Raw genomic sequence first — 20,531 nt, 5'->3', positions numbered from 1 at the left:
CCGAGACATAGGTTCTTTGAAAGCAAAAGAGTTATGGCCTAGGTCCACAAAGGTATTTAGGCTCCCAACCTCCACTGAAATCAATGGCCCAAATGCCTATTTTTTTAAACCAATGTTTAGCACAACACTTCAATGTTTCTGTGTACAAGAAAAATTTTGCTCATGATTTGTCTGCCATATTTTTACATTGCCTTTGCCATTTGCCTTACCTGAGCAACATCTTCAAGTTTGTTCCATTTTATAGACAGCAGCAGTTTTGGCAGTGATTGTGGGAAATTCTCACGACAGTCATACCGCAAAGTCCATATAAGATCCATTTCATTTTCGCATAGTTGAGTCAAGGGGTCCCTTTCCATGATTTCTTTTAGTTCAATATAGAACTTTTTGCCACCTCGACCCTAGGTAAATTAAAGTTAGCAAAGTAAGTTAAAGAATCACCAAATTTATGTTATACTGGATGTAGACTGACTAGCTTGCTCTAATAGTCTATGATAAAGCTATATTGGGAAAACAGTAGTATTAAGTGAACTGGATTCATTTCTTAGATCACAGTGGGATGATCATCAGGCTTTTACGTCAGACCTCAAATTTCTGGTGATGGTAGAACATATTTATACAGCAGAATCTAAATTCAATTAACGAAATTATTTGAAAAAAGTTATTATACTTCTGCATAAATAACAGTAGATGGCGATATTGCTGTTTTCCCATTTAAATTGGGGAATTCTTGTTTTGACAGCAAGTACTTTTCCCATTTATTTGTCAGCTAAATACTGTCATGGCAGTGTAAGAGTAAAAGTCAAATTAAAATCAAATGTGAAGGATGCACTTCCAACTATAACAAAAAAAGACTGGTTTTGTATGTAAATATTAACACACATTATGTTTTCTAATACAGATTTGTTTTATTCTCACAATTCTCATTTTAACGCAGAATCAAAATAAATGTAGGGCAGGAAGGGACCTTTAGAAGTCATCTACTCTCAGGCAGCACTGAGGCAGAATTAAGTATACACAGACCATCCCTGAGAGGTGTTTTTCTAACCTGTTCTAATCCTCTAATGACAGGGATTTCATAACCTCCCTAAGTGACTTGTTCCAGTGCTTAACTATCCTATGTCAATTATTGTAACAGGTTAAACGTTAACATAACTTTGATTACTAGAACTTGGAAATTAACATTACTTTTAAAAGTTAGGTTTACTAAGAACAAATCTTCATTTAAAAGACACAGTGGTCAGAGGATGCATCCTTACTATGCAAACTGCAAGGAAAGAAAGCTGACCAATATAATCTGAAAGTCATATAGACGCATAATTACATGTAATAGATGCTCCTGCTTCTAAACAAACATGGACTCTACGCAGAGACATTGATAATCTATTTTCACTGTGTATGAAGCTCTGAAGCAACCTGAAAACTTGAGCAATTAGTATAGAAACTTCCTTGGATCTTGGGAAACCAGAGCAGATTCAGATTTTTTTTAAAGTGGTACTCTTTTTGTATGAAAACCTTTTTCCTTCCTTGTAAAAGTTCAGTTAAAATTATAGGCCAAATTGAAGACAATATTGTTTATGTATCAAACAGTTTCACTTCATAGTAACATTCTGTAGAGAGTTCCTAGCTGACAAAATAATTCAAATGCTACATACATTACTACTTCAAATTTAGCTCTTATTAGACAGGATGAGTGCCTGAGCCTTGCAATGTGCTGAAAAGTTTTAAGTAAATATCTTCAAGCAAAAATATCATTTAAGAATAAATTGTTTAACAGAATAGACTTAAAATAGTTGGTGTAATTGAAATGTTTGTTTCGTGAGTTAAGAAAAGTATGCACTTTGTTCTTATGTCAAAATATACAGTAAATGAGAAAGTCTTGAAAATAAAGTGATTTTGTAACTGAAAGCTTTATTCAAGAAAGCAGTTTTCATGTTCCTAAAGGATAATAAATAAAAGGTCTTGATTACAAATAATGTCAAGCTGACATTCTGCTGTGTAAGTGGTAATCTCATTGACATATTCAGTTGCTTGTAATAGAACAAGTTATGAGATTTCAGTGTTTCAGAACACTGCATAATGTTTAAAGTGCTCTATTCAGTGTTATTTATACTTGATGTACTTGTTGACAAACATCTGTATTCTAAAACATCATACAGTTCTTACTATAGATCAGTAAGTAGAACAGGTATTTTCCAGTAGCAGACTGGAGAACTAGCAGGATTGTAGTTTTCTGCATTTTTTTTATTTTTTCTCTTCAACATTAGGTGGGTATGTATTAAGAAAGCAATTTCTAGTTAAAGACTTCATATAAAAAGTACAACCTCTGTTCCAGAACTGTTCACCTCCTTCAGAAGATCAAATATCTCCACTCCAGGGGTATACAAAAAATTATGGAATTTATTGTTCTCAAAGATCAATCCAGCTCAAAAATGGTCATTATTGGGAAGCTTCTGACAACCAGACAGATGATCTTGCTACAGCTAGCTAAATTTGTATGAAACCAAATTTCAGACATGGATGAGGTATAGTCCATAAAATATATTAAGCCACAGCATCCCTTGTCCACTTTGTAGCCTGACTAGTGTCCAATACAGAGAATATATGCTTAATTTGAAGGAAATGCTAAGTCCCACAAAAGTGGGTGGTCATTTAAAAACAAACAAACAAACAAACAAACCTAAAAAACCTAGAGGGTTTTAATGTTACCTGAATACATATATTTATTTTTTATTAGAATAATACAAGCATAAAGTGACAGAGAAATAGGATATTGGGATTTTCTAATTTTGAAGATGCTATTTTCAGGTTGGATACTTACTGGCATGCCAGCATTCTCACTGCTTTTTGCAATCTCAGCTGCCTTTTCAAGTATCTGAAAAAGGATAATAGTTTAAGTTTAAGATTGAAATAAAGAACTGGACTACATTTTGAAGGAAAAATGTTATAAAGGTGAAGTGGTGAAACGATACAGCAGAAGTTCTCTCTTTAGTTACAGAACTGATTATTTACTCATATTTATTAATTCTTTATACTGTAAGTGTGGTATATAAATGTGTTTATGTATAATGTTACATCACAACCTTATGTGTATTATTACTCTTCCATAAAATGTCTTTTTATGAATACAGATAGCTAATTTAATAAAATAGATTCTGGTCTAGAAAACTCAGTATAGTTTGCACAAAGGAGTGCTACATACCAGCTGCAAGTACTAGTGGAATGCACCTAAAGCAAAAGGATTTCTCAGGCAATCTGGTGTTCTCTTAAGATGTCATCCTTGCATAAATCTATGTTCTTTGGTTCCACTTCAGAGCATGTAAGTACAATATTTTCCCCTCATCTTTACAATTATACATGTGAATTAAATCTGTGAAAAGCTGCAAGTTAACATTCTTGGAGACTGATGCCGTCTACCTATCCACAAAACACATCTTCTATAATGTCAGCTTCCCTACACTGTCGCTTCAGTAATCTGATGGGTACTTCAATTTCTATGTCCATCCAATTTTTGGTGGCTGTGCTCAGTGTTCAACACCCCCAAAATTATTGTCAGGTAGCATCCATTGTATGAGATGTTCTATGATTTAGATACATATCCTGAGAGGTGAAAGTAAGTTGGTCCGGTCCGGCATAGCAGCAAGAGCCGGTATGCCATACCAGACCGGACCGGCTTCCCCAGGCTGGCGATTTAAAGGGCCCAGAGCTCCCTGCAGCGGCCGAAGCACTTGGCCCTTTAAATCACCACCGGAGCCCCGCCGTCACTACTCCGGTAGCTCGGGGGTGATTTAAAGGCCCTGGGGCTCCCAGCCGCAGCCGGAGCTGGAGCCCTGGGGCCTTTAAATCTTGATTTAAAGCCCCGCCTCTTCCGGTTGAGGCCACGTCCCTGCTTAGGACTCCAGGGAACTGGTAAGTCCTTTAACTTACTTTCACCCTGCCTATTCCACTGCAAATTAGATTGAGACCTACAACCTATTTTGCATAGTTCGCTGAACATACAGTAACATTAGGGTTTTACTGACCTGGGCTGGATTTGAATCAACAGCACTTGTTCCTTTACAAATATCCTGAGCCATTCTGCACCAAAGCACAAACAGTACTTTGAAAGTTCAGATATCTAGAAATGGCACCATGAAGGTGGCAGCCCTGAGCGAGGGGAAGGAGATAGTGGATCATGTCCTGCCCAACATATATATATATTTTTTTACTTAAAGCCACAAAAGCTTTGGTTGACACATCTCAGTGGAACGATGTACATAACTATAAGCAGGTAACTTATCCTCTTTAGGTTATTTAATAGTTCTCCTTCATAGACAGTATTCAATATAAGAAAGCTGTGCATTCAAACCAGATGTTTTTCATGTGTAAAAATATCTAAAAATTACACCAGTAATCAGCTTATAGAAGCAATCAAACACATAGTCTTTTTTTAAAAGTATAATCAACATCCACTGCACAATGATTATAGGTGGAGCCAGTAGCAATGCCTACAGTTAAGGCTGCTTGATGCTTTCTATTATCAGATTCTGTTTTCAGTTGCATGCAACTTTTCCAAAAATTGTTTTGGTTGAAATTTTCTGCAGTGGGTCTCTGCCTGATGTTGAGTTTTTTGTTTTGAAAGTTTCAGCAAAAATGGTTTAGCCATTTCCCAGAGCAAAATTAAGAGGACAATACATCTTTGGCCAAGTTAAAAATATTTTTATCGTTTTATTGAGAAGCTCTTGCACCTTCATGCTTTAGGGGTGGTCTTGGAATATGGCAGGCATGGGTGTTTTGCTGCTTCTGTAGAAAACCTCCCACTCAAATTATAAACCTTTGGAAATAAAATCTCAGTTTGCACATCTTAGTAGAGCCTTGTTAGAGTCTGGCTGCTAACTTTTCCAAAGGTATTATCTGTACTGAGCAAACTCTGGCCTAGTGCTGCAGTGGCAGGACATTACCTATAATTGTTGCTCTTGGCAGTCACAAGGCTACTCTGATTCAAATGCAGAGAGGACAGGAGCCAGATAGATGCTGGCAACAGCAGAGAGAGAGAGAGTAGTTTGGAACAAAGAGTTGGGAGAGGGGAGCAAATGGGGGTAATGGAAGCCAGTATGATAAAGGGAAAAGTAAGGGGAAGATTGAGATCATACAAGGAGCTGGTGGAAGGGAGGGGGGCGGAAATGGATGAACCAGTGCCGTTTAGTGAAGGAAGTCCTTATCTGTAGGAACTCTGGTCTTTTGTTGCAGAAATTGGAATGGAACTAGTGAAGGAGGCAGGGTTTTGCAGGAAGAGAAAAGCATGGGCTTATGGTTAAGGCTGCTGAATGCTGCCCTGGAGAACTGGATTCTATCCCTATCTCTGCCACTGAGTTTTTATGTGATGCTCAACCAGTCACACACTACAAAAAACTTTCACAGGTGGCCACTGTGTTCCCTCCATTTTCTGGACACTTGGGATGTAATTTGCGGAAGTGCTAAGCACGTGTAATGGCTACTACGTTCAATGGGGGCTCTGCTCTGAATATATAAAGTGCCATAAAATGCTTAAGTGCTCTGAAAATCAGGTCCTAGGCATCTAAAATTGGGCAGTCAAAATTAGTGCATACTTTTGACCTTACTCTCTCTCTGTCCTTAGGTCCCCAGCAGTAAAATGGGGACAATACTACCTCCTCACCTCACAGGAATGTGGTGAAAAGCAATCCATCAGTTTTTGTGAAGCACTCATAATACAGTGATGAGTGCTATAGAAGGGCCTATGAAGAAAATAATAATTTTGTCCTCATAGCAGGACTTGAACAGTGTGCAATAACTAACGCATGATGTCACATTTGAACAATGAGGATAAAAGAAATATCAGATTGCCATTCATTGAGCACCGTCCATCCTGTGAACTGAATAAGGAAGAGGCCCTGTGGAAAAAGTAGTATGTGATAATGGAATTAAAGACTGTATCAATGTGTATGCATAACAGGGCTGAATTCAAGCAGCACAGCCAACCTTCTTAATTCTGGCATTTCCTATCTTTTGAGCACTTGACTTTGCAATCTTAAAATGTTTTTAATGCAATTTGTGGGTAATTTCAGCTATAAACTCCACCACAATACAATAAATAAAAGACACAAGATACAATCATCTCAAGTAAAGTGGTGAGAGCTTGACTTCCCAGCACAGAAATAGATCTTAGACAGCAGATGAGGCAAATCTGGATTAATGTTGTGACTCAGTTTCAGTGGACTTCTGAATTAATTCTACTTAAATACAGTCTAACATTTACAGCAGACACATGATTAACAACATTAAATAATTAGCTGCTGCTTCAGTGAAGATGGCTAAAGTGAAGTATCAATTTGCATCTATAATAAGGGTCTTTGTATATTCTACTAACAGGTGGACTGATGCTATGATCTTTATATATCTATATCTTCTATCTATATATAAAAATAAAAGAGAGAGTTAGTTTCATCTTTAGGATCTAAGACTCTCAAACCACAATCACACATCTAATTAAAGGTATTTTGTCTAATGCCCTCAACCAACACTGAAAACTGGAAAAATTAAAACAAATTATGTATTTGCTAAATCTTACGTGCAAATTTAAACAAATATTGAGGGTCCAAATTCTCAGCTCGTATAAAACAGGTAGCTACAAATATAATCTATGCCAGCTGAGGATGTGGCCCATTGTCTCCATCATTTTGGTACAAAGGGGCCTTCATCCAAAGAGGGGAGCTTTATTCTTCACAAAAATATTAATTACTATACCATCCTGATCTCAGCAATTCATCCTCAGCAGTTCTGATCTCAGTTCATTCTCAATATTGGACCTTAATATCTGAGGCAAAATATTTTGATGCTTTCAGTTTCCCATTGATACTCTAGAGAATTAAAAGCAGCAGAACGTTTTGAGCAACCAAGAACCACCAAAAAAGGACTTGCATCTAAGTTCTCCAATACTGAGTGCTTCCAGTGAACATTTCTTCTACCAGCTGTGAAATCACTTCACATCAGAGCACAAGAATTTCCCTGCGTTTGATGTACAGAATTGCTCAGGTACAGCTGAAGAAGAGGATAAAGTTCCCCAACAAAGAGTTATGACAGACAGGGGAAGATTATCATACTAAACAACTGTGACTATATAACGTACTGCACTCAATAAAATCCTCTGACCACATTTATGATAATGTTTGAACATGCCTGAATAATTGAATTTTCAATTGTAAGTAATTAAAAGCAGAAAAGAAAAACTGAACACAAAAACAAAAATATTAATTAATAAAGGTAAAAGCAGCAAAGAATCCTATGGCACCTTATAAACTAACAGACGTTTTGGAGCATGAGCTTTCGTGGGTGAATACCCACTTCATCGGATCCAACCATCCGACGAAGTGGGTATTCACCCACGAAAGCTCATGCTCCAAAACGTCTGTTAGTCTATAAGGTGCCACAGGATTCTTTGCTGTTTTTACAGATCCAGACTAACACGGCTACTCCTCTGAAACTAGTAAAGGTAGTATATGTTCTAAATTATCTCAGGAACACAAATACATATGATTTTAAATAATTTTAGCAATGAATGTATACAAGATAATTAACAGAAAAAGAACAAGAATTATAATTAAAAGGTAATAAAATTGCCAAAATATTTTTAAACAAGAGAAATAACTTCTTCAGCAATTGGTAATAAGATTTTCCACTACTGTCAGGAAAATAGTACCAACTGCTTAGTGCTGCACTTATATTATTATTGTCACCTGGGATCAGCTTTATTTGCTGGTTTGTGAATAGACTAGCGTTCTAGTATTTACATTGTAGATGTATCAGCTATACTCTGAACACACACTCACATATACTTCCTGTCCCTAGGCAGATATTCTTATTTGTATCTGTGACATTGTATAGTACAACTAAAGGTAATTTTTTTCAAAAGCAAACTAAAGAAGTGTTTCAGTGCAGAAACAGACATAAAAAGTGTATTTCTCCAGAAAAGGATTTTAACTGTTGAAGGAAACAGAAAATGGATAAAATATCGTCTTAAACATGAAGTGTCAGATCCTTTAGTCCTGGTTAAGTACAGTTTGATATCAATGAGTGTGTTTATACTGAGGTTTACAGAAATGCAACAGTGGTATATTATAGTCAAAGGCAGACAGTGTTTTTTCTGACACTCAAAACAACATGCACTAGAAGTGCAGACTGTTTAAAAAAATTCTGTTCAACATGTTCTCTAAAAATACTGAAGCCAGAATACTGAGGTTTACTTATAGGTTCCAAATTTTAGTAACTACAGTATGTAAGCTAAAAGGCAAGAAGGGTGGATTTAATCAAAAGCCAGTGTTAAAGAGGAAGAAAGTAAATACCAGATAGCCATTTATATACTAGCATTCATAGCTCCTCTTTATTTAGTATATTATATCTTACCTTATCAAAGGGAGGGTAATAAATAGGCAGTTTTGAATATTCTTGAAATTTAATGTGCAAAGCAGTTGCATTTTCAGTGTAAGGATTAGTTCGTACTGTTCCCATTGGATTCAACATTTCTTCAAGTTCATCTAAAATATCAAAACAATTTATGTTATAGTACAAAGTGTCTTTGGATAAGGCAGCAATACCATGAGAAACTGCTTCCTGTGTTGATTGTAAAAATATACTAGAGGGCCAGATTCTCTCTTACTTTGCAATGAATCTCTGGCACAATCTGTTCCTAACGTCAACATGTCTGATGCCCAAGAGGATCATCCATTGAAAGGAAGACAAGTTACAGAACCAGTTTGGCTCTTATGACATTTCCACTTGTTACTGTTTCAGAAAATGGAAGGTGAGCGGTAAAAATTGTCCCTGTAGCATGCCAATATCTAGCTGCGGTTTCAACACCATGGATAGGTTCCCATAACTTTGTCCAAGGGGGAATGATCCACATCTAACAGGAGTTCTAAACCACTGAAGACAAGACTGCATCGTGTTGCTGAATTGCTTCTCTAATTAAAGAGCAAGATTAATAAGCTCAAAAGGGCATTTTGTCCAGTTTTCCTCATGCAGGTGGAAGGTGACTACGATGTGGGGCTTTATGGGAGAGAGCAGCACAAGTCAGGAAAGCACAAGGATATCCTTAGGACTCTGGATGTTCTATTTCTGGTTCTGTCACCTATTTAATGCAAGCCTGTGAGCAATTCACTTCTCTGTACCTCATTTTCCCTATTAACAAAATAGGCAGAATAGTCACCTACTCACAGGTGGGTTGTGAGGTTTAATTAGCTTCTTATAAACACAGATCCTTGGAATAAAAAGGCTCCCCAAAACTTCAGAGGCAGTTACAAGTAGTTGGGATTTACTGACAGAGGCTATTCTATGCACTTTGCATATTCAGCATAAACTACCATATTATAATTCCCATTTTCCACAGAAAAGATTACTGAATTAAACAAAAGAGATGGCCAAATCCTCAGCAGCTATAAACTGGCATGGCGCCACTGATCCTCAATCAAACCAAGCAGATTTAACAGCTGCGGATCTAATCCAGAATGAATATCTTTAGCATGATTTTTAAAATAAATATTTAAAAGCTGCTCTTTAAAGAAAAAAAAAGTATAAATCAAAATTAATGTATATTAAGCTCTCTAATTTGCTGAAACAGATACTCTGTAATATATATGACATGACAATGCAATTAACTTTCAGTCAATAAAAACCACATGGATTGAAATTTATAACAACAACATTTCCTTCACTGAAATATACAGGTTTCTTATAAAACAATATGAAATCTAGATGCCACTCTTCATTCTAACCAAAACAATCATCTGCTTTTTATGGCATAGGAATCTGAACCAACAAAAACAATGAAAATATAATGGCATCTTAAAGATGGCAAACATTATAAATTGCTAGAAATAATAGTCATTGCCATTTTTAAAGTGTCCTTATTTAGTAATGGATAACACTTCAAGGATATAACGAATTTCCAAACTAAACAAGAAACATCCCCAAGAAATTTGGTATTTTTTGAGAGAAGGACTGAAGTTTAACAAACACCAGACTAAGGAAACTGCATAGAATATCAGAAGAAAAACAGAGCTAACTACTGAGGGGACATAGACATATTTTATGCAATAATAATGTTAGCTCTCTCTTTCCCTATTTGGAACAGTAATAATGGCAGCCAAAAACAATTAATATTCCATTATCCTAAATTAATGTTGTTCTTTAGTCTTTGAGTACGAGTATACAGCAAATCCCGGGATTACACAATCAAACCTTACCAGGAAATGATGTCCAACTGTGCAGTAAGAGGTCTCCACTCTTCAACTGTCCTTTAAAATCAAATACCATGGTATTTACCCAGGCTACAGGATAGTGCTGTTGAAGGAAAGACTTTATTGTTTAAATGGAACCTAACAATAAATCTGAAACTTTAAAATGGTAAATGACATAAAACTAGAAAAATAAAGAGTAAAAAAAAAAAATAGTTCTAGACTAAGACTCTGATTCAGGAAAGCAATTCAGCACATGCTCAACTTTCAGCATGTACCTAAGTCCCATTGTCTTTAGTTCAATAATGAAAGTTAAAGATGTGATTTTCTGGATCGGGTCTAGGAATAAAACCAAAAAACCTATCCTGTTCAGAGCTCAAAAGATGTCAATACAATTTCACAAATACTAATAATTTGTAAAGCTTCAGCTCATTTAAAAAGAGACATTGCCAACTACTTTAAGTTTATGGCCTTTTTCCGTGTGTAGGGAGGGCGAAAAGCTTTTACAAAACCCAATAAGAATATTCCCCTGTGTTGTGGAACGTACACAGCCTTGGTCTGAGTACATGGAAACCAAAAATTGAATAGTGAAATGCAAAAAGTAAACAAAAATGATGTGAAATAAATTAGTTTTTTCTTTAAAAATTTTACTTTTAATATAAGATGCCATTAATAACACACATGATTTTAAAATGTGATTTTCACAATACCCCTTTATTTAAAAAAAAATTGCTAGAATAAAAAGGATAAAGAAAAATAAACACTAATAATTAACAAAAGGAGGGAAAATTAACCTTTTTTGTTTAAATAAGCTCCCTGAGACTAGACAGTTCATAAATAAGTTGCTTTTATAACTGAGCATTACTTCAGTTAAGGTCACTCATTTTTTTCATTTGTGTTTCAGATTTCCAAGGTGAGAAAATAAAATGCCTACAAATATACTGCTCAGTACATTAAGAGGTACATTACGAGAAAACAAATAAAAACATTACCACTTTTCCAGCTTTCCTGATGGTCTGGTATTTGGAGGGATTAATGGTCTTGGTTGACTTTTTAGTTTTCATTTTATCCATCACAGCATAAACTGCAAAGCACAGCCTAGCCATTCTTGGCAAGTCACAGACATTGATTTCAAATTCCAGTGTTTCATTCCAAACATGTTCACTTCTCCCAGATATTTCTGCACTTACAATTGGCTTACAAAGGAGTTCAGTTCCATGGAAAAGACCAGCCCTGACATGAACCTGTGATAGAGGTGAGACAGAAAAGTATCCAAAAACATTCCACAAAGCCAAGAATACTACTTAAAAACGTAAGACTTGGTTGAAAAAGTTTTTCTTTGAAATGATTCTCTGATGAAAAAAGCCCTTTTCACAAAATCAAAAATTTCCATCGGAAAATTTCCTTTATGTCAGGAAAATCAAATTGACAGCTCCAATGTTGTTCTCCTAGAAGGCTCTTGTCATTTCATTTGAAACTGAAAAAAGCTTTCCCAGAGGGCTGCTGAGGCCAAGCACCAGCGCTCTTTGCATCACAGCTTCTCCAGCCCTGGAGATAGGGGAGGAGAAGGGAGGCTGAGCACTGGGGCTCTCTGTCTCATTGTCCGGCTCTTGTCAATTTCACAAGTGAAATGGGCCTTCTAAGCAGGCAACTGGGAAGCCAAAAACCATACCCATGAGAAATTTTGCATTTTGATGTTTTGTCCTGATTGAGAATTACATTTTTATTTCAAAAACCCATTTTTTTTTTGCAGGAAGTGATTTCCATATCCTGGCCAGGTCTATTAAAAACACAAAGTATTTATTAACCTAAAAGCATATACTGTATAGGAAACTAAATCAAATCTTGAAAAAAATTACTTCATTTTGGTGTCTAGTACTGTTGGTGCTCACGCATAACTCGTGTTGGCAGAATAAGTATTAAACTGAACGTGTTAGTGATAAAGTTATATGTATTTAGCTATGTGAAGAAAAGTGCTGACAGTATTTTATAGTCGCTTCTTTTTTGAGCCTATAATGAGTAAGAGGATTAACTTCACTTCTTCCCTTTAAAATATTTCCTGGAAAGGCGTCAGGTCGAAAATACTACCCTTGTTTTCTATTTTCTACTTGAATTCAAGGTAAGCCTTTTGTTCTATACAAAGCCCACATGCTAAAGCAAAACAACTATGAAATCTGGATACAAAAAAGTAAACTCATGATGGGGTGTTTTCTCCCCCTTTTTATTTTAAAAATCTTATATATTCCCATTGAAACTGTTGTCTTGAAAACCCATTAGAAAAAAGCAAAAATATATATGTGGATTTACAATTCAGTTCTGGACAGAATTAAATGCATGGTAAGGGTAGTGATGACTTGGGTGAACTTCAAAAAGTTCAGATGCTTATCCAAATTATTCAGGTCTGTAAAACTGTGAAGGAAATCTTAAAGGCTCCCTGGTGAGATTTCTGACAATTCCTTATTTCCGGTCCAGAAAGAAATACCAGGATAACAGCCTCTCCCAGAGTATTATGCCACTTCCTCTGCAGCAATTGCATGTAAACAGAAATACAATTTTTAAATCAAACTTAAGTTAATCTAATTTTCCTGAACTTATAAACATTTTCTTTAGACTTTTGGGTAAGACCATGTCTACAGGGACTATAGTGGCATAGCTAGGGCACCATAACTATGCTGGCATAACCCAGTAGCACAGATGCAGCCTAAACCAACAGAACAAGGTTTTCTTTTGCTATAGGAACATCACCTCCCTCAGTGCTGGTAGCTAGGTCGACAGAAATGTTCTTCTGTCAACATACCTACATCTACACTGAGGTTATGTCAGCCTACCTTTTTAGGGTAGACCAGGCCTCAGAGTTCAGGCTGGTTCTTTATTTCACCTACTTAGATCTACACACCGAAAAGGAAATCTTAGCGCTGCCTGGTGAGTTTTCTGGTAATTCTTTACTTCTAATCAGGAAAACAAATACCAGGTAAACATTCAATATGGTCAGCCACAGAACTCTACTGTCCCAACTCAGACACATGGCAGAGGCTACAGGAATTTGTACTGAGATGGTGTAACCCACGCACTGTGCTGTTTTGTCCCATCTAGTAGCACCGAGACTACTTAAAGAGAGAGACAGTGAGCCTGCTCTACAGTCTTTGCTAACAGCCAGTTGGCTTTTAGCTCATGCTGAAGAGCCTCATGCACTAAGCTCCAGAGGTCCCCCACCAACGACCAGGGTCTGTTGGCGTTACAAGTGGGGGCTCATCCAGGATTTCAACTGGGAAGTCTCTGAAGCCCGGGCTGCGCTTCCTCAGCTAGGGGAAGTATGTAACCCACACACCTTTTGGGTGTGGTGTTCTGTCCCATATAGTGGCACTGAGACCTCTTAAAGAGAGGGATAAAATAAGTCTGCTCTACGGACTATTATTGTTGTGGTAGAGGCTCATGATTAAGTCCCTGTTCCTCTCTCAGGGTATGTCTACACAGCAAAGAAAAATCTGTATCTGGCCTGGGCCAGCTGACTTGGGCTTACAGACCTCAAGTCATGGGGCTCTCTCATTGTTGAGTAGAGTTCCGACTTTATCTTCCAGGTGCTCAATAGCTTGGGCTTGTGTACCTAAAAGATCACCTAAAGCTCTGAGATGAGAACCATGGTCAACAACTCAGCTCCTCAGCAACTATGGAACTTTGTACTATAAAGGCACAGTTCATCTGTGCAGGAGACTGCTTTCTCAGGGGCTGGTTGGAGACTGTGGAATGAACTCCCACATTAATTAAGGACCTTTACAACCCATTTCACCTTCCGTTCCAATTGCAAGCCTTCAAGCTCACTTTCTCTCAAGACACAGGAAAATAAAACCTCAAAACAAAACGTTACCAAAACCAAAACCCTGAACAGCACACACAATTTTCCTTCTAAGGCAGGGGTGGCCAAACTTTTTGACCCGAGGGCCACATCTGGGTGAGGAAATTGCATGCAGTGCTGGGGCAGGGATTTGGGGTGCGGGAGGGAGTGCAGAGTGTCAGAGATGGTATGGTGTGCAGGAAGGGGCTCAGAAAAAGGGGTTGGGGGCAGAGGAAGGGTGTGGGGTGTATAAGGGGGCTCAGCGGAGAGGGGCAGAGTGTGGGAGGGGTGTGGGGTGCAGCAGGAGGCTCAGGGCAGTAGGTTGGGGTGCAGGAGGGGTGTGAGGTGTGGCAGGGGGTTCAGGGTGCAGGAGAGGTGCAGCAAGGGGCTCAGGGCAGGGAGGTGGGGTACAAGAGGGGCTTGGGCTCCAGCCCGGCACCACGTACCTGGAGCAGCTCCGGGGTGGCCCTGTGCCGCTCCCGGAAGCACCAGCACCACGTCCCTGAGATCCCTGGGAGATGCGGAGCAGAGGGCTCCACGTGCTGCTCTTGCCTGTGGGTACCTTCCCCGAAGCTCCCACTGGCCACAGTTCCCCATTCCTAGCTAATGGGAGCTTCGGGGGAGATACTCACAGGCAAGAGCAGTGCACAGAGCCCTCTGCAACCCCTCCTGCAGGGGCTGCAGGGACATGGTGTCCGCTGCTTCCTGGGAGCGGCATGGGGCCCGTAGTGCCATGGAGGTGGCAATCCCACAGGCCAGATCCAAAGCCCTGAGGGGTCGGATCCAGCCCACGCACCGTAGTTTGCCCACCCCTACTCTAGGGAGAAAGAGAACAAACCACATATGACAGATGATAGTGCACTATTGGAAAGCATTCAGATTCTACAGTGATAAGAGTTGTATAAGAATCTATAGAATAGAGTGGGGTCGTGAAACTAGTGTCAAAATCTCAGTGCAAATCTGGCCTAATCTAATTAAAGAACCGGAACTTCAGAGACAAAATTGAAATTTTAAAACTGTGGAAAAACCAAACAGAGGTTAGAGCCTATAAGAGGAAGAAGATATTGACATTTGGTCAATAGAAACTATACCTGTGTCTTCCTTATTTTCTAGCATTTAAACTGAAGATATAGAATTGTACTCCAATTCTGTATTTGCGGAAGAGCCTGTCACAATTTGTTACATCAAAGTTGTGAAAAAACAAATAATCCAAAATTACAGAAGTTAGACTTTTTTCTATTTTTAAAATCTAGACTTCTGTTCCGCCTGCTCGCCATGAGTCAAATGTATTTTTAGCATGTTCAGAATAATTTAATCTAAACTTTGTAGTAAACTAGGCCATGAAAAAACAATGTAATAAAACACTGTGCATACATGCATGAATCAGCAACACCTGAGCTAGTGGAACAGCAACACTAGCAAGTTCCTCCTCCTCCATGTGTGATAAGAAATGATGTAGGATCACTGTGGAATCATCAGAAAGTTCAGGGAGCATTCCGTTGTAACAAAAAGATCAAATTTTCAAGATAAGAGTATATTTCAGTCATTCATTAGAAGCAAAGAACCAGGAATATGGATCTATTTCAAGGCAACTTAGAAGCTGTTGTCATAGTATTTGTGTTCATGCCAAAAGAAGAAATGCCAGAAATTTCAAAATAGATCCTTACCTCTGAAGGTTCCCAGTCCAAGCCCCAAAGGTTCAGATAAGCATAGGAGCTTTGAGGGTTTTATTAGCACCATATCATCAAATCTTTCGAGATTTACTTATGACTCATTTTAAGAATGAAGAGATGAGAAGTTGGTTTTGCTTAAAGCTCCATAATTAAAATGTAGAAAGTGGTTTTCTGAAGTTTTCAGCCAATTATGAGGTCTATGATACTTTATGAGGCACTATGGTGTGTATCTAAGTACATGAATGAAACTAAAATAAGTTTGAGAAGTTGGACAGTCAGTAGTTGTGAATTAGTTTTTAACAGAAACTATCTTGCTTTGGATAGAAAATTTCCTCTTATATTTGGCTCTAAAAAAATAAATAAATCTATATTTAAACCTAAAATGGAAGAAGAGCCAGAGACTGCATGATGTTGACAAGGGAATTTACTCTTGATATTCATTGTACAAGTAAGGTGCTCAGATACTTAAGGCAGCTTACATTAACCTAACTCTATAGTGTAGACCAGGCCTCAGTATGATTATTCTTTATTTAATTGTCATCTAAACAAATTAGGAAAATTCATGCTGTTCTGTTTCAGAGGCAAAGAGTTTGTAAGGTCTTTATGTAATTCTGTGGGACTGTGCAATAAATTCCCATGTGTTAACAACTTGTGGTCTGTGATGTAGCCACCTACAGTTTTACCGGAAGTGCTGTTGCAATTTTTGCTATGTTCAGCGTGTTTAGAATATTAAAAACAGGATAGATTACACAGCAGCATGTGATCTAGACCCTTAGCTTTTATACAAGATACAATTTAATCAGAGCTACATAAAACACTATATATCTAGTGCTGAATCAGAAATGCATTCATATTTAATCTGTGCTCGTGTATAAGGCATACATGTCTATATCACAATAGCTTGATCTGAATACATACCTTTTGTGCCAAGATCGCACCAAACATTAGAAAAAAAATTGCTGAAAATCAGGGACAAATTAGACCCGGCACTAAAGCACGTATCTTACTTTAGGCAGGTGGGTAGTGCAACTGGGACTATTCATGTGCATATTGCTTAAAACACTTGCTGAACTGGAGCTTTTATGAGCTGACATTCACTAAACACTTTGCAAATTAAAATGGTCAGTCAGAAGAACGTCTCCAGATACTAGGCTCTACATTACTTACTTTGGCAGTTTCTTCTGTGTTCAACTTATTACCCTTTAACAGCATAATCTTGAAAGGGTTGCTCATATCCCACACACTGTGAGTCAGCTGCTGCAAGTAAAACAGAAATGTGGAAGTCTTTTTTTAAATACAATTTAGTGATCTAGTATTTACGTGTTAAATAGTTCTGCAATATTTATAGATAAAGCTAAAAATGCATGATTAAATATTTAAACTAACTAATAAGAATTAAAAAAAATGAATGAATGAATGAAAATTCAGCTATCATAGCCACAAGACCATTTCAGATGCGCTGAGGGAGCAGGAAAGGAAATAACACATGTAAACCACATCTTGGGACTAAAATATGCCTGCTGTGATGGTTGACAAATCAGAATAATAAATGTTACCTCCTTTAAGTTTCAAACCTATTCACCTCACATACATACAAGCTATTTAAAAACAAAAACACAAAAAACTTTGCAGTAATTAACTCCTGTATCACTGAACAAAGTCTCTCCTTGTTCCCAGGATTTACACATATATAAATTGCAATCACATTCTGAGGATAGCAGTTTAATTAACATAGACTGATAACATTTAAAAAAAAATCCAATTGTCAGACATGATATTAAGAATTAGTAAAAATATTTCAGAGTTTATTGAAGTGGCAGTACTGTGCAGCAAATCTGAGTTAAGAAGCAGATGTAAGACGGCAGCTGATGAAGAGCAGGCATGTGGACTCAATCGTTCCCTCATGTAACTTCTCCCCTGGTTAAGTACAGGTAATCACCTGCTCTTCTGGCTTGTAGTAAAAAGTAGTGACAGTAATAGTAAAAAAGAGGTATTAATTTGGAAAAGGGTAAAAGAATCAAAATGGAAAGGACAAGGTAAAGGCTACAAGGCCTCTTATCCTTGATGCAATATCTTGAACAACAATAGGAGACTCTTGGGAAAGAAGTATGAGAGGAAAAACATACATAAAGAAAAAAAAGTCATCAGTGGTGTGTCTTAAGTTATTTTTGTTAGTAAATGTTCTCCTTATCAACTTACAGTAACTGTTCGTGTTTTTTTTGGTGGCAGAGGAAGAGGAAGATTGGATGATTTTCGGTTTATGGCACCTTCTATGGCAATCATCTCCTGTTCACACATTTTCTTTATGCTGCAACACTCAACCAGTGTCAGGTGAGGAAGAATCCTGTTCATCACACACTTACGGATATACTGAAGCCAGACAGAAAATAGTTGTTACAAGCTGATACTTCCTCTTCTGATAAACCTGACACCTCTGTGATTTCTAAATACTATGTGATGTCACAAGCTATGTCAGACCCAAATTTGGAGCAATTATCTCCTGAAAATTATTGCATTTGGAAGGAAAATTCATAGAAAAAGGGTATTAGTTTAAGCACTAATGTGAAACTTCTCTCATTACCGTGAGAGTCACAGAGAATGCACTTGAAGTGTATGTAATGAGACAGCAGCAGTGCAGATACACTATTGTTTTACAGGAAGAAAAAAAGCCTTTGGCATGAATTATTATTATAAATTTGAGAGGTACTGTCACCTGAGAAACAAAATAACCATCCAAATAAAACCGATTTTATAGTTATATTTGTAAAATAATGGGCCAGATTCTCAACTGATGTAAACTTGCATAGTTCCACTAAAGTCAGTGGAGCTTTACTGACTAACACCAGCTGAAAATTTGGCTCATGTCTAAAATTTGAAGTTGAGACAAACTGACCAAAAAATTGTCTAAGCTTATGACAACAATTCAATCTGAACTAGTGTGATTATGGAGAGAGGAAAAAAAAAAGCAATCAACCTTATTTTTAATATTCTAATGTTGTCATTTTCTGAATCATGATATAATGCTAAATCGGCTCTAATAAGCAAGATAAAATATCTTCGTGTGGGAAATACATTCTATTTCTCAGCATGATAATCCTTGTGAAATTTTCTTTGAAACAACAATTTATTTTTGTGGTCAACAACACTTCTAAAATAAATAACCCAGCTGTTCCAAAAGAATTAATTCCTCAACCAGAAGTTATTCCAGCATAATTGTGAATTAATTTTCCTTGTTTCCAGGCAAAACCCACTGTTGTCTTAAATTTAGAATTCTAAAAATTTCAATACCTGGAACTGAATTAATGGGTGGTCACCAAAAATATATTCCAGTCTTCCACTAATTTGCAACACATAGTCAGAAGGATCAACTTCGTCTTCCTTTCCATGGATAGTCAAACGTTTTCGGATTGCCAATTCATTCAACTTGACAGGATTTATGTTAGGAGACACTTGAAAACTAAATACATCCTAATAACATAAAAAAGAAAGACTATTTAACACTCAACTTTTCAGAAAAATGTATTAAAAGTAAGGAAAAATATAAAGTTTCATACCATGCTGTATATATAAGTGAGAGTTTTCAGAAGCACCTAAGTGAATTAGGAACCTAAATCACTTTCGTGCTTTTGAAAATTTTGCTCAATATATTTCAAGTGGAGTGGATACTAGTTGTATTGATAAATGTTACAAAAGTATCTGTCATAGTTGGATTCATAACCTGATACAAGGCTTGTGTATAGGTTTTACTATTACTATTTTAAGTTATTTCATTTCTCTCAAGGAAAGGTTACTTCAGATATACAGATAACCTCATTTGGCATGTATCTAAGTTTCATATTTGCACTTTCCACAAAAAATGAAAAAAATTATGAAAATCTATGTTTAATATTATCATTGAGGCAACTATGGTTAATCTGTATTCAACTATTGCGAGTGAAACAGAAACCCTCCTAGATGCTATGAGATGGTTATCTCCTAATCCTAGCTATCATCAGGACAACTTTGAAGAGCATGAAAGCTTAAGTAGAAATATTAGTCTACCAAAACTGAATACACAATCAACATTTTATTGTTTTCTATTTATGATTTTTATTTTTAGATTTTACCACAAAGGGATCAATAATATGAGAACAGTGTTTCTGGGAGCCCTTGACTTGCAGCCAAGTTCAAATAAGGAAAACATAAAACAAAGTCTATTTTTGTAATATCTATTGGTTTTAAGCTTGTGAGTTTGAATGCTTTAAATCATAAAATTACTTGCCTGTATATAACTATTGATTATCATTATTTGTCATTCAGCAGTGCCTAGTGGGTTCAACCAGGTCAAGACAAATAGGAAGTGACAGACCCTGCCCCAAAAGATTATAATCTAAGACCCAAAACTGCATGTTCTTAATGGAACTGGTCACAGTGAATAAAGTTAAGCATGTACATAGGTCTTTGCAAGATTGGGACTCAAGGACTCAAACATGCAACTGCCTTTGCACAAGCTATCCATGAAGTCAGTTTCAGGATTATGGCCTAAATACAAGATGCAACAAGTGGGCAAAACAGATGCAACATAACACAGAGATATTTATCAAATTGTCCTGTAAGTAAAATCTTGCACAGAAAGAAAAAAAAACAAAACAGGCAGGCAGTTAAAAAATTAGGCTATGCTAGCGGAATTATATTTCAAAAATATATATTTGGTTCTTTTGGGGGGAAGTGTCAGATACCTGATGAGATTACGTACAGAATATTGGAAGAACCTGAATTTTTCAGTGAAACATTTTAGATTGATTTCAGAGATTATATGCA

The 20,531-nt window shown here is 37.0% G+C and overlaps 1 protein-coding gene across 4 annotated transcripts in view; it reads right to left on the bottom strand.

The window, feature by feature from the left end:
- The window catches only part of PIK3CB (phosphatidylinositol-4,5-bisphosphate 3-kinase catalytic subunit beta), a 213,577-nt gene that overhangs the window by 59,912 nt on the left and 133,134 nt on the right, over nucleotides 1–20,531 (bottom strand). For all 4 annotated transcript variants that reach the window (XM_030575228.1, XM_030575229.1, XM_030575227.1 and 1 more), the window contains 8 exons: nucleotides 19,020–19,199; nucleotides 17,931–18,101; nucleotides 16,899–16,988; nucleotides 11,219–11,470; nucleotides 10,236–10,332; nucleotides 8,398–8,528; nucleotides 2,819–2,872; nucleotides 210–398 (listed from right to left, as the gene is read on the bottom strand). In XM_030575228.1, coding sequence (XP_030431088.1) covers nucleotides 210–398; nucleotides 2,819–2,872; nucleotides 8,398–8,528; nucleotides 10,236–10,332; nucleotides 11,219–11,470; nucleotides 16,899–16,988; nucleotides 17,931–18,101; nucleotides 19,020–19,199 — 1,164 coding nt within the window. The remainder of the gene's footprint in view (nucleotides 1–209; nucleotides 399–2,818; nucleotides 2,873–8,397; nucleotides 8,529–10,235; nucleotides 10,333–11,218; nucleotides 11,471–16,898; nucleotides 16,989–17,930; nucleotides 18,102–19,019; nucleotides 19,200–20,531) is intronic.

This window comes from Gopherus evgoodei, chromosome 9 (assembly GCF_007399415.2).
Source record: "Gopherus evgoodei ecotype Sinaloan lineage chromosome 9, rGopEvg1_v1.p, whole genome shotgun sequence".
In the NCBI taxonomy this organism is placed as follows: domain Eukaryota; kingdom Metazoa; phylum Chordata; order Testudines; family Testudinidae; genus Gopherus; species Gopherus evgoodei.
The sequence above is the reverse complement of the archived record's forward strand: the minus strand, read 5'-3'. Positions and strand labels throughout refer to the sequence as shown.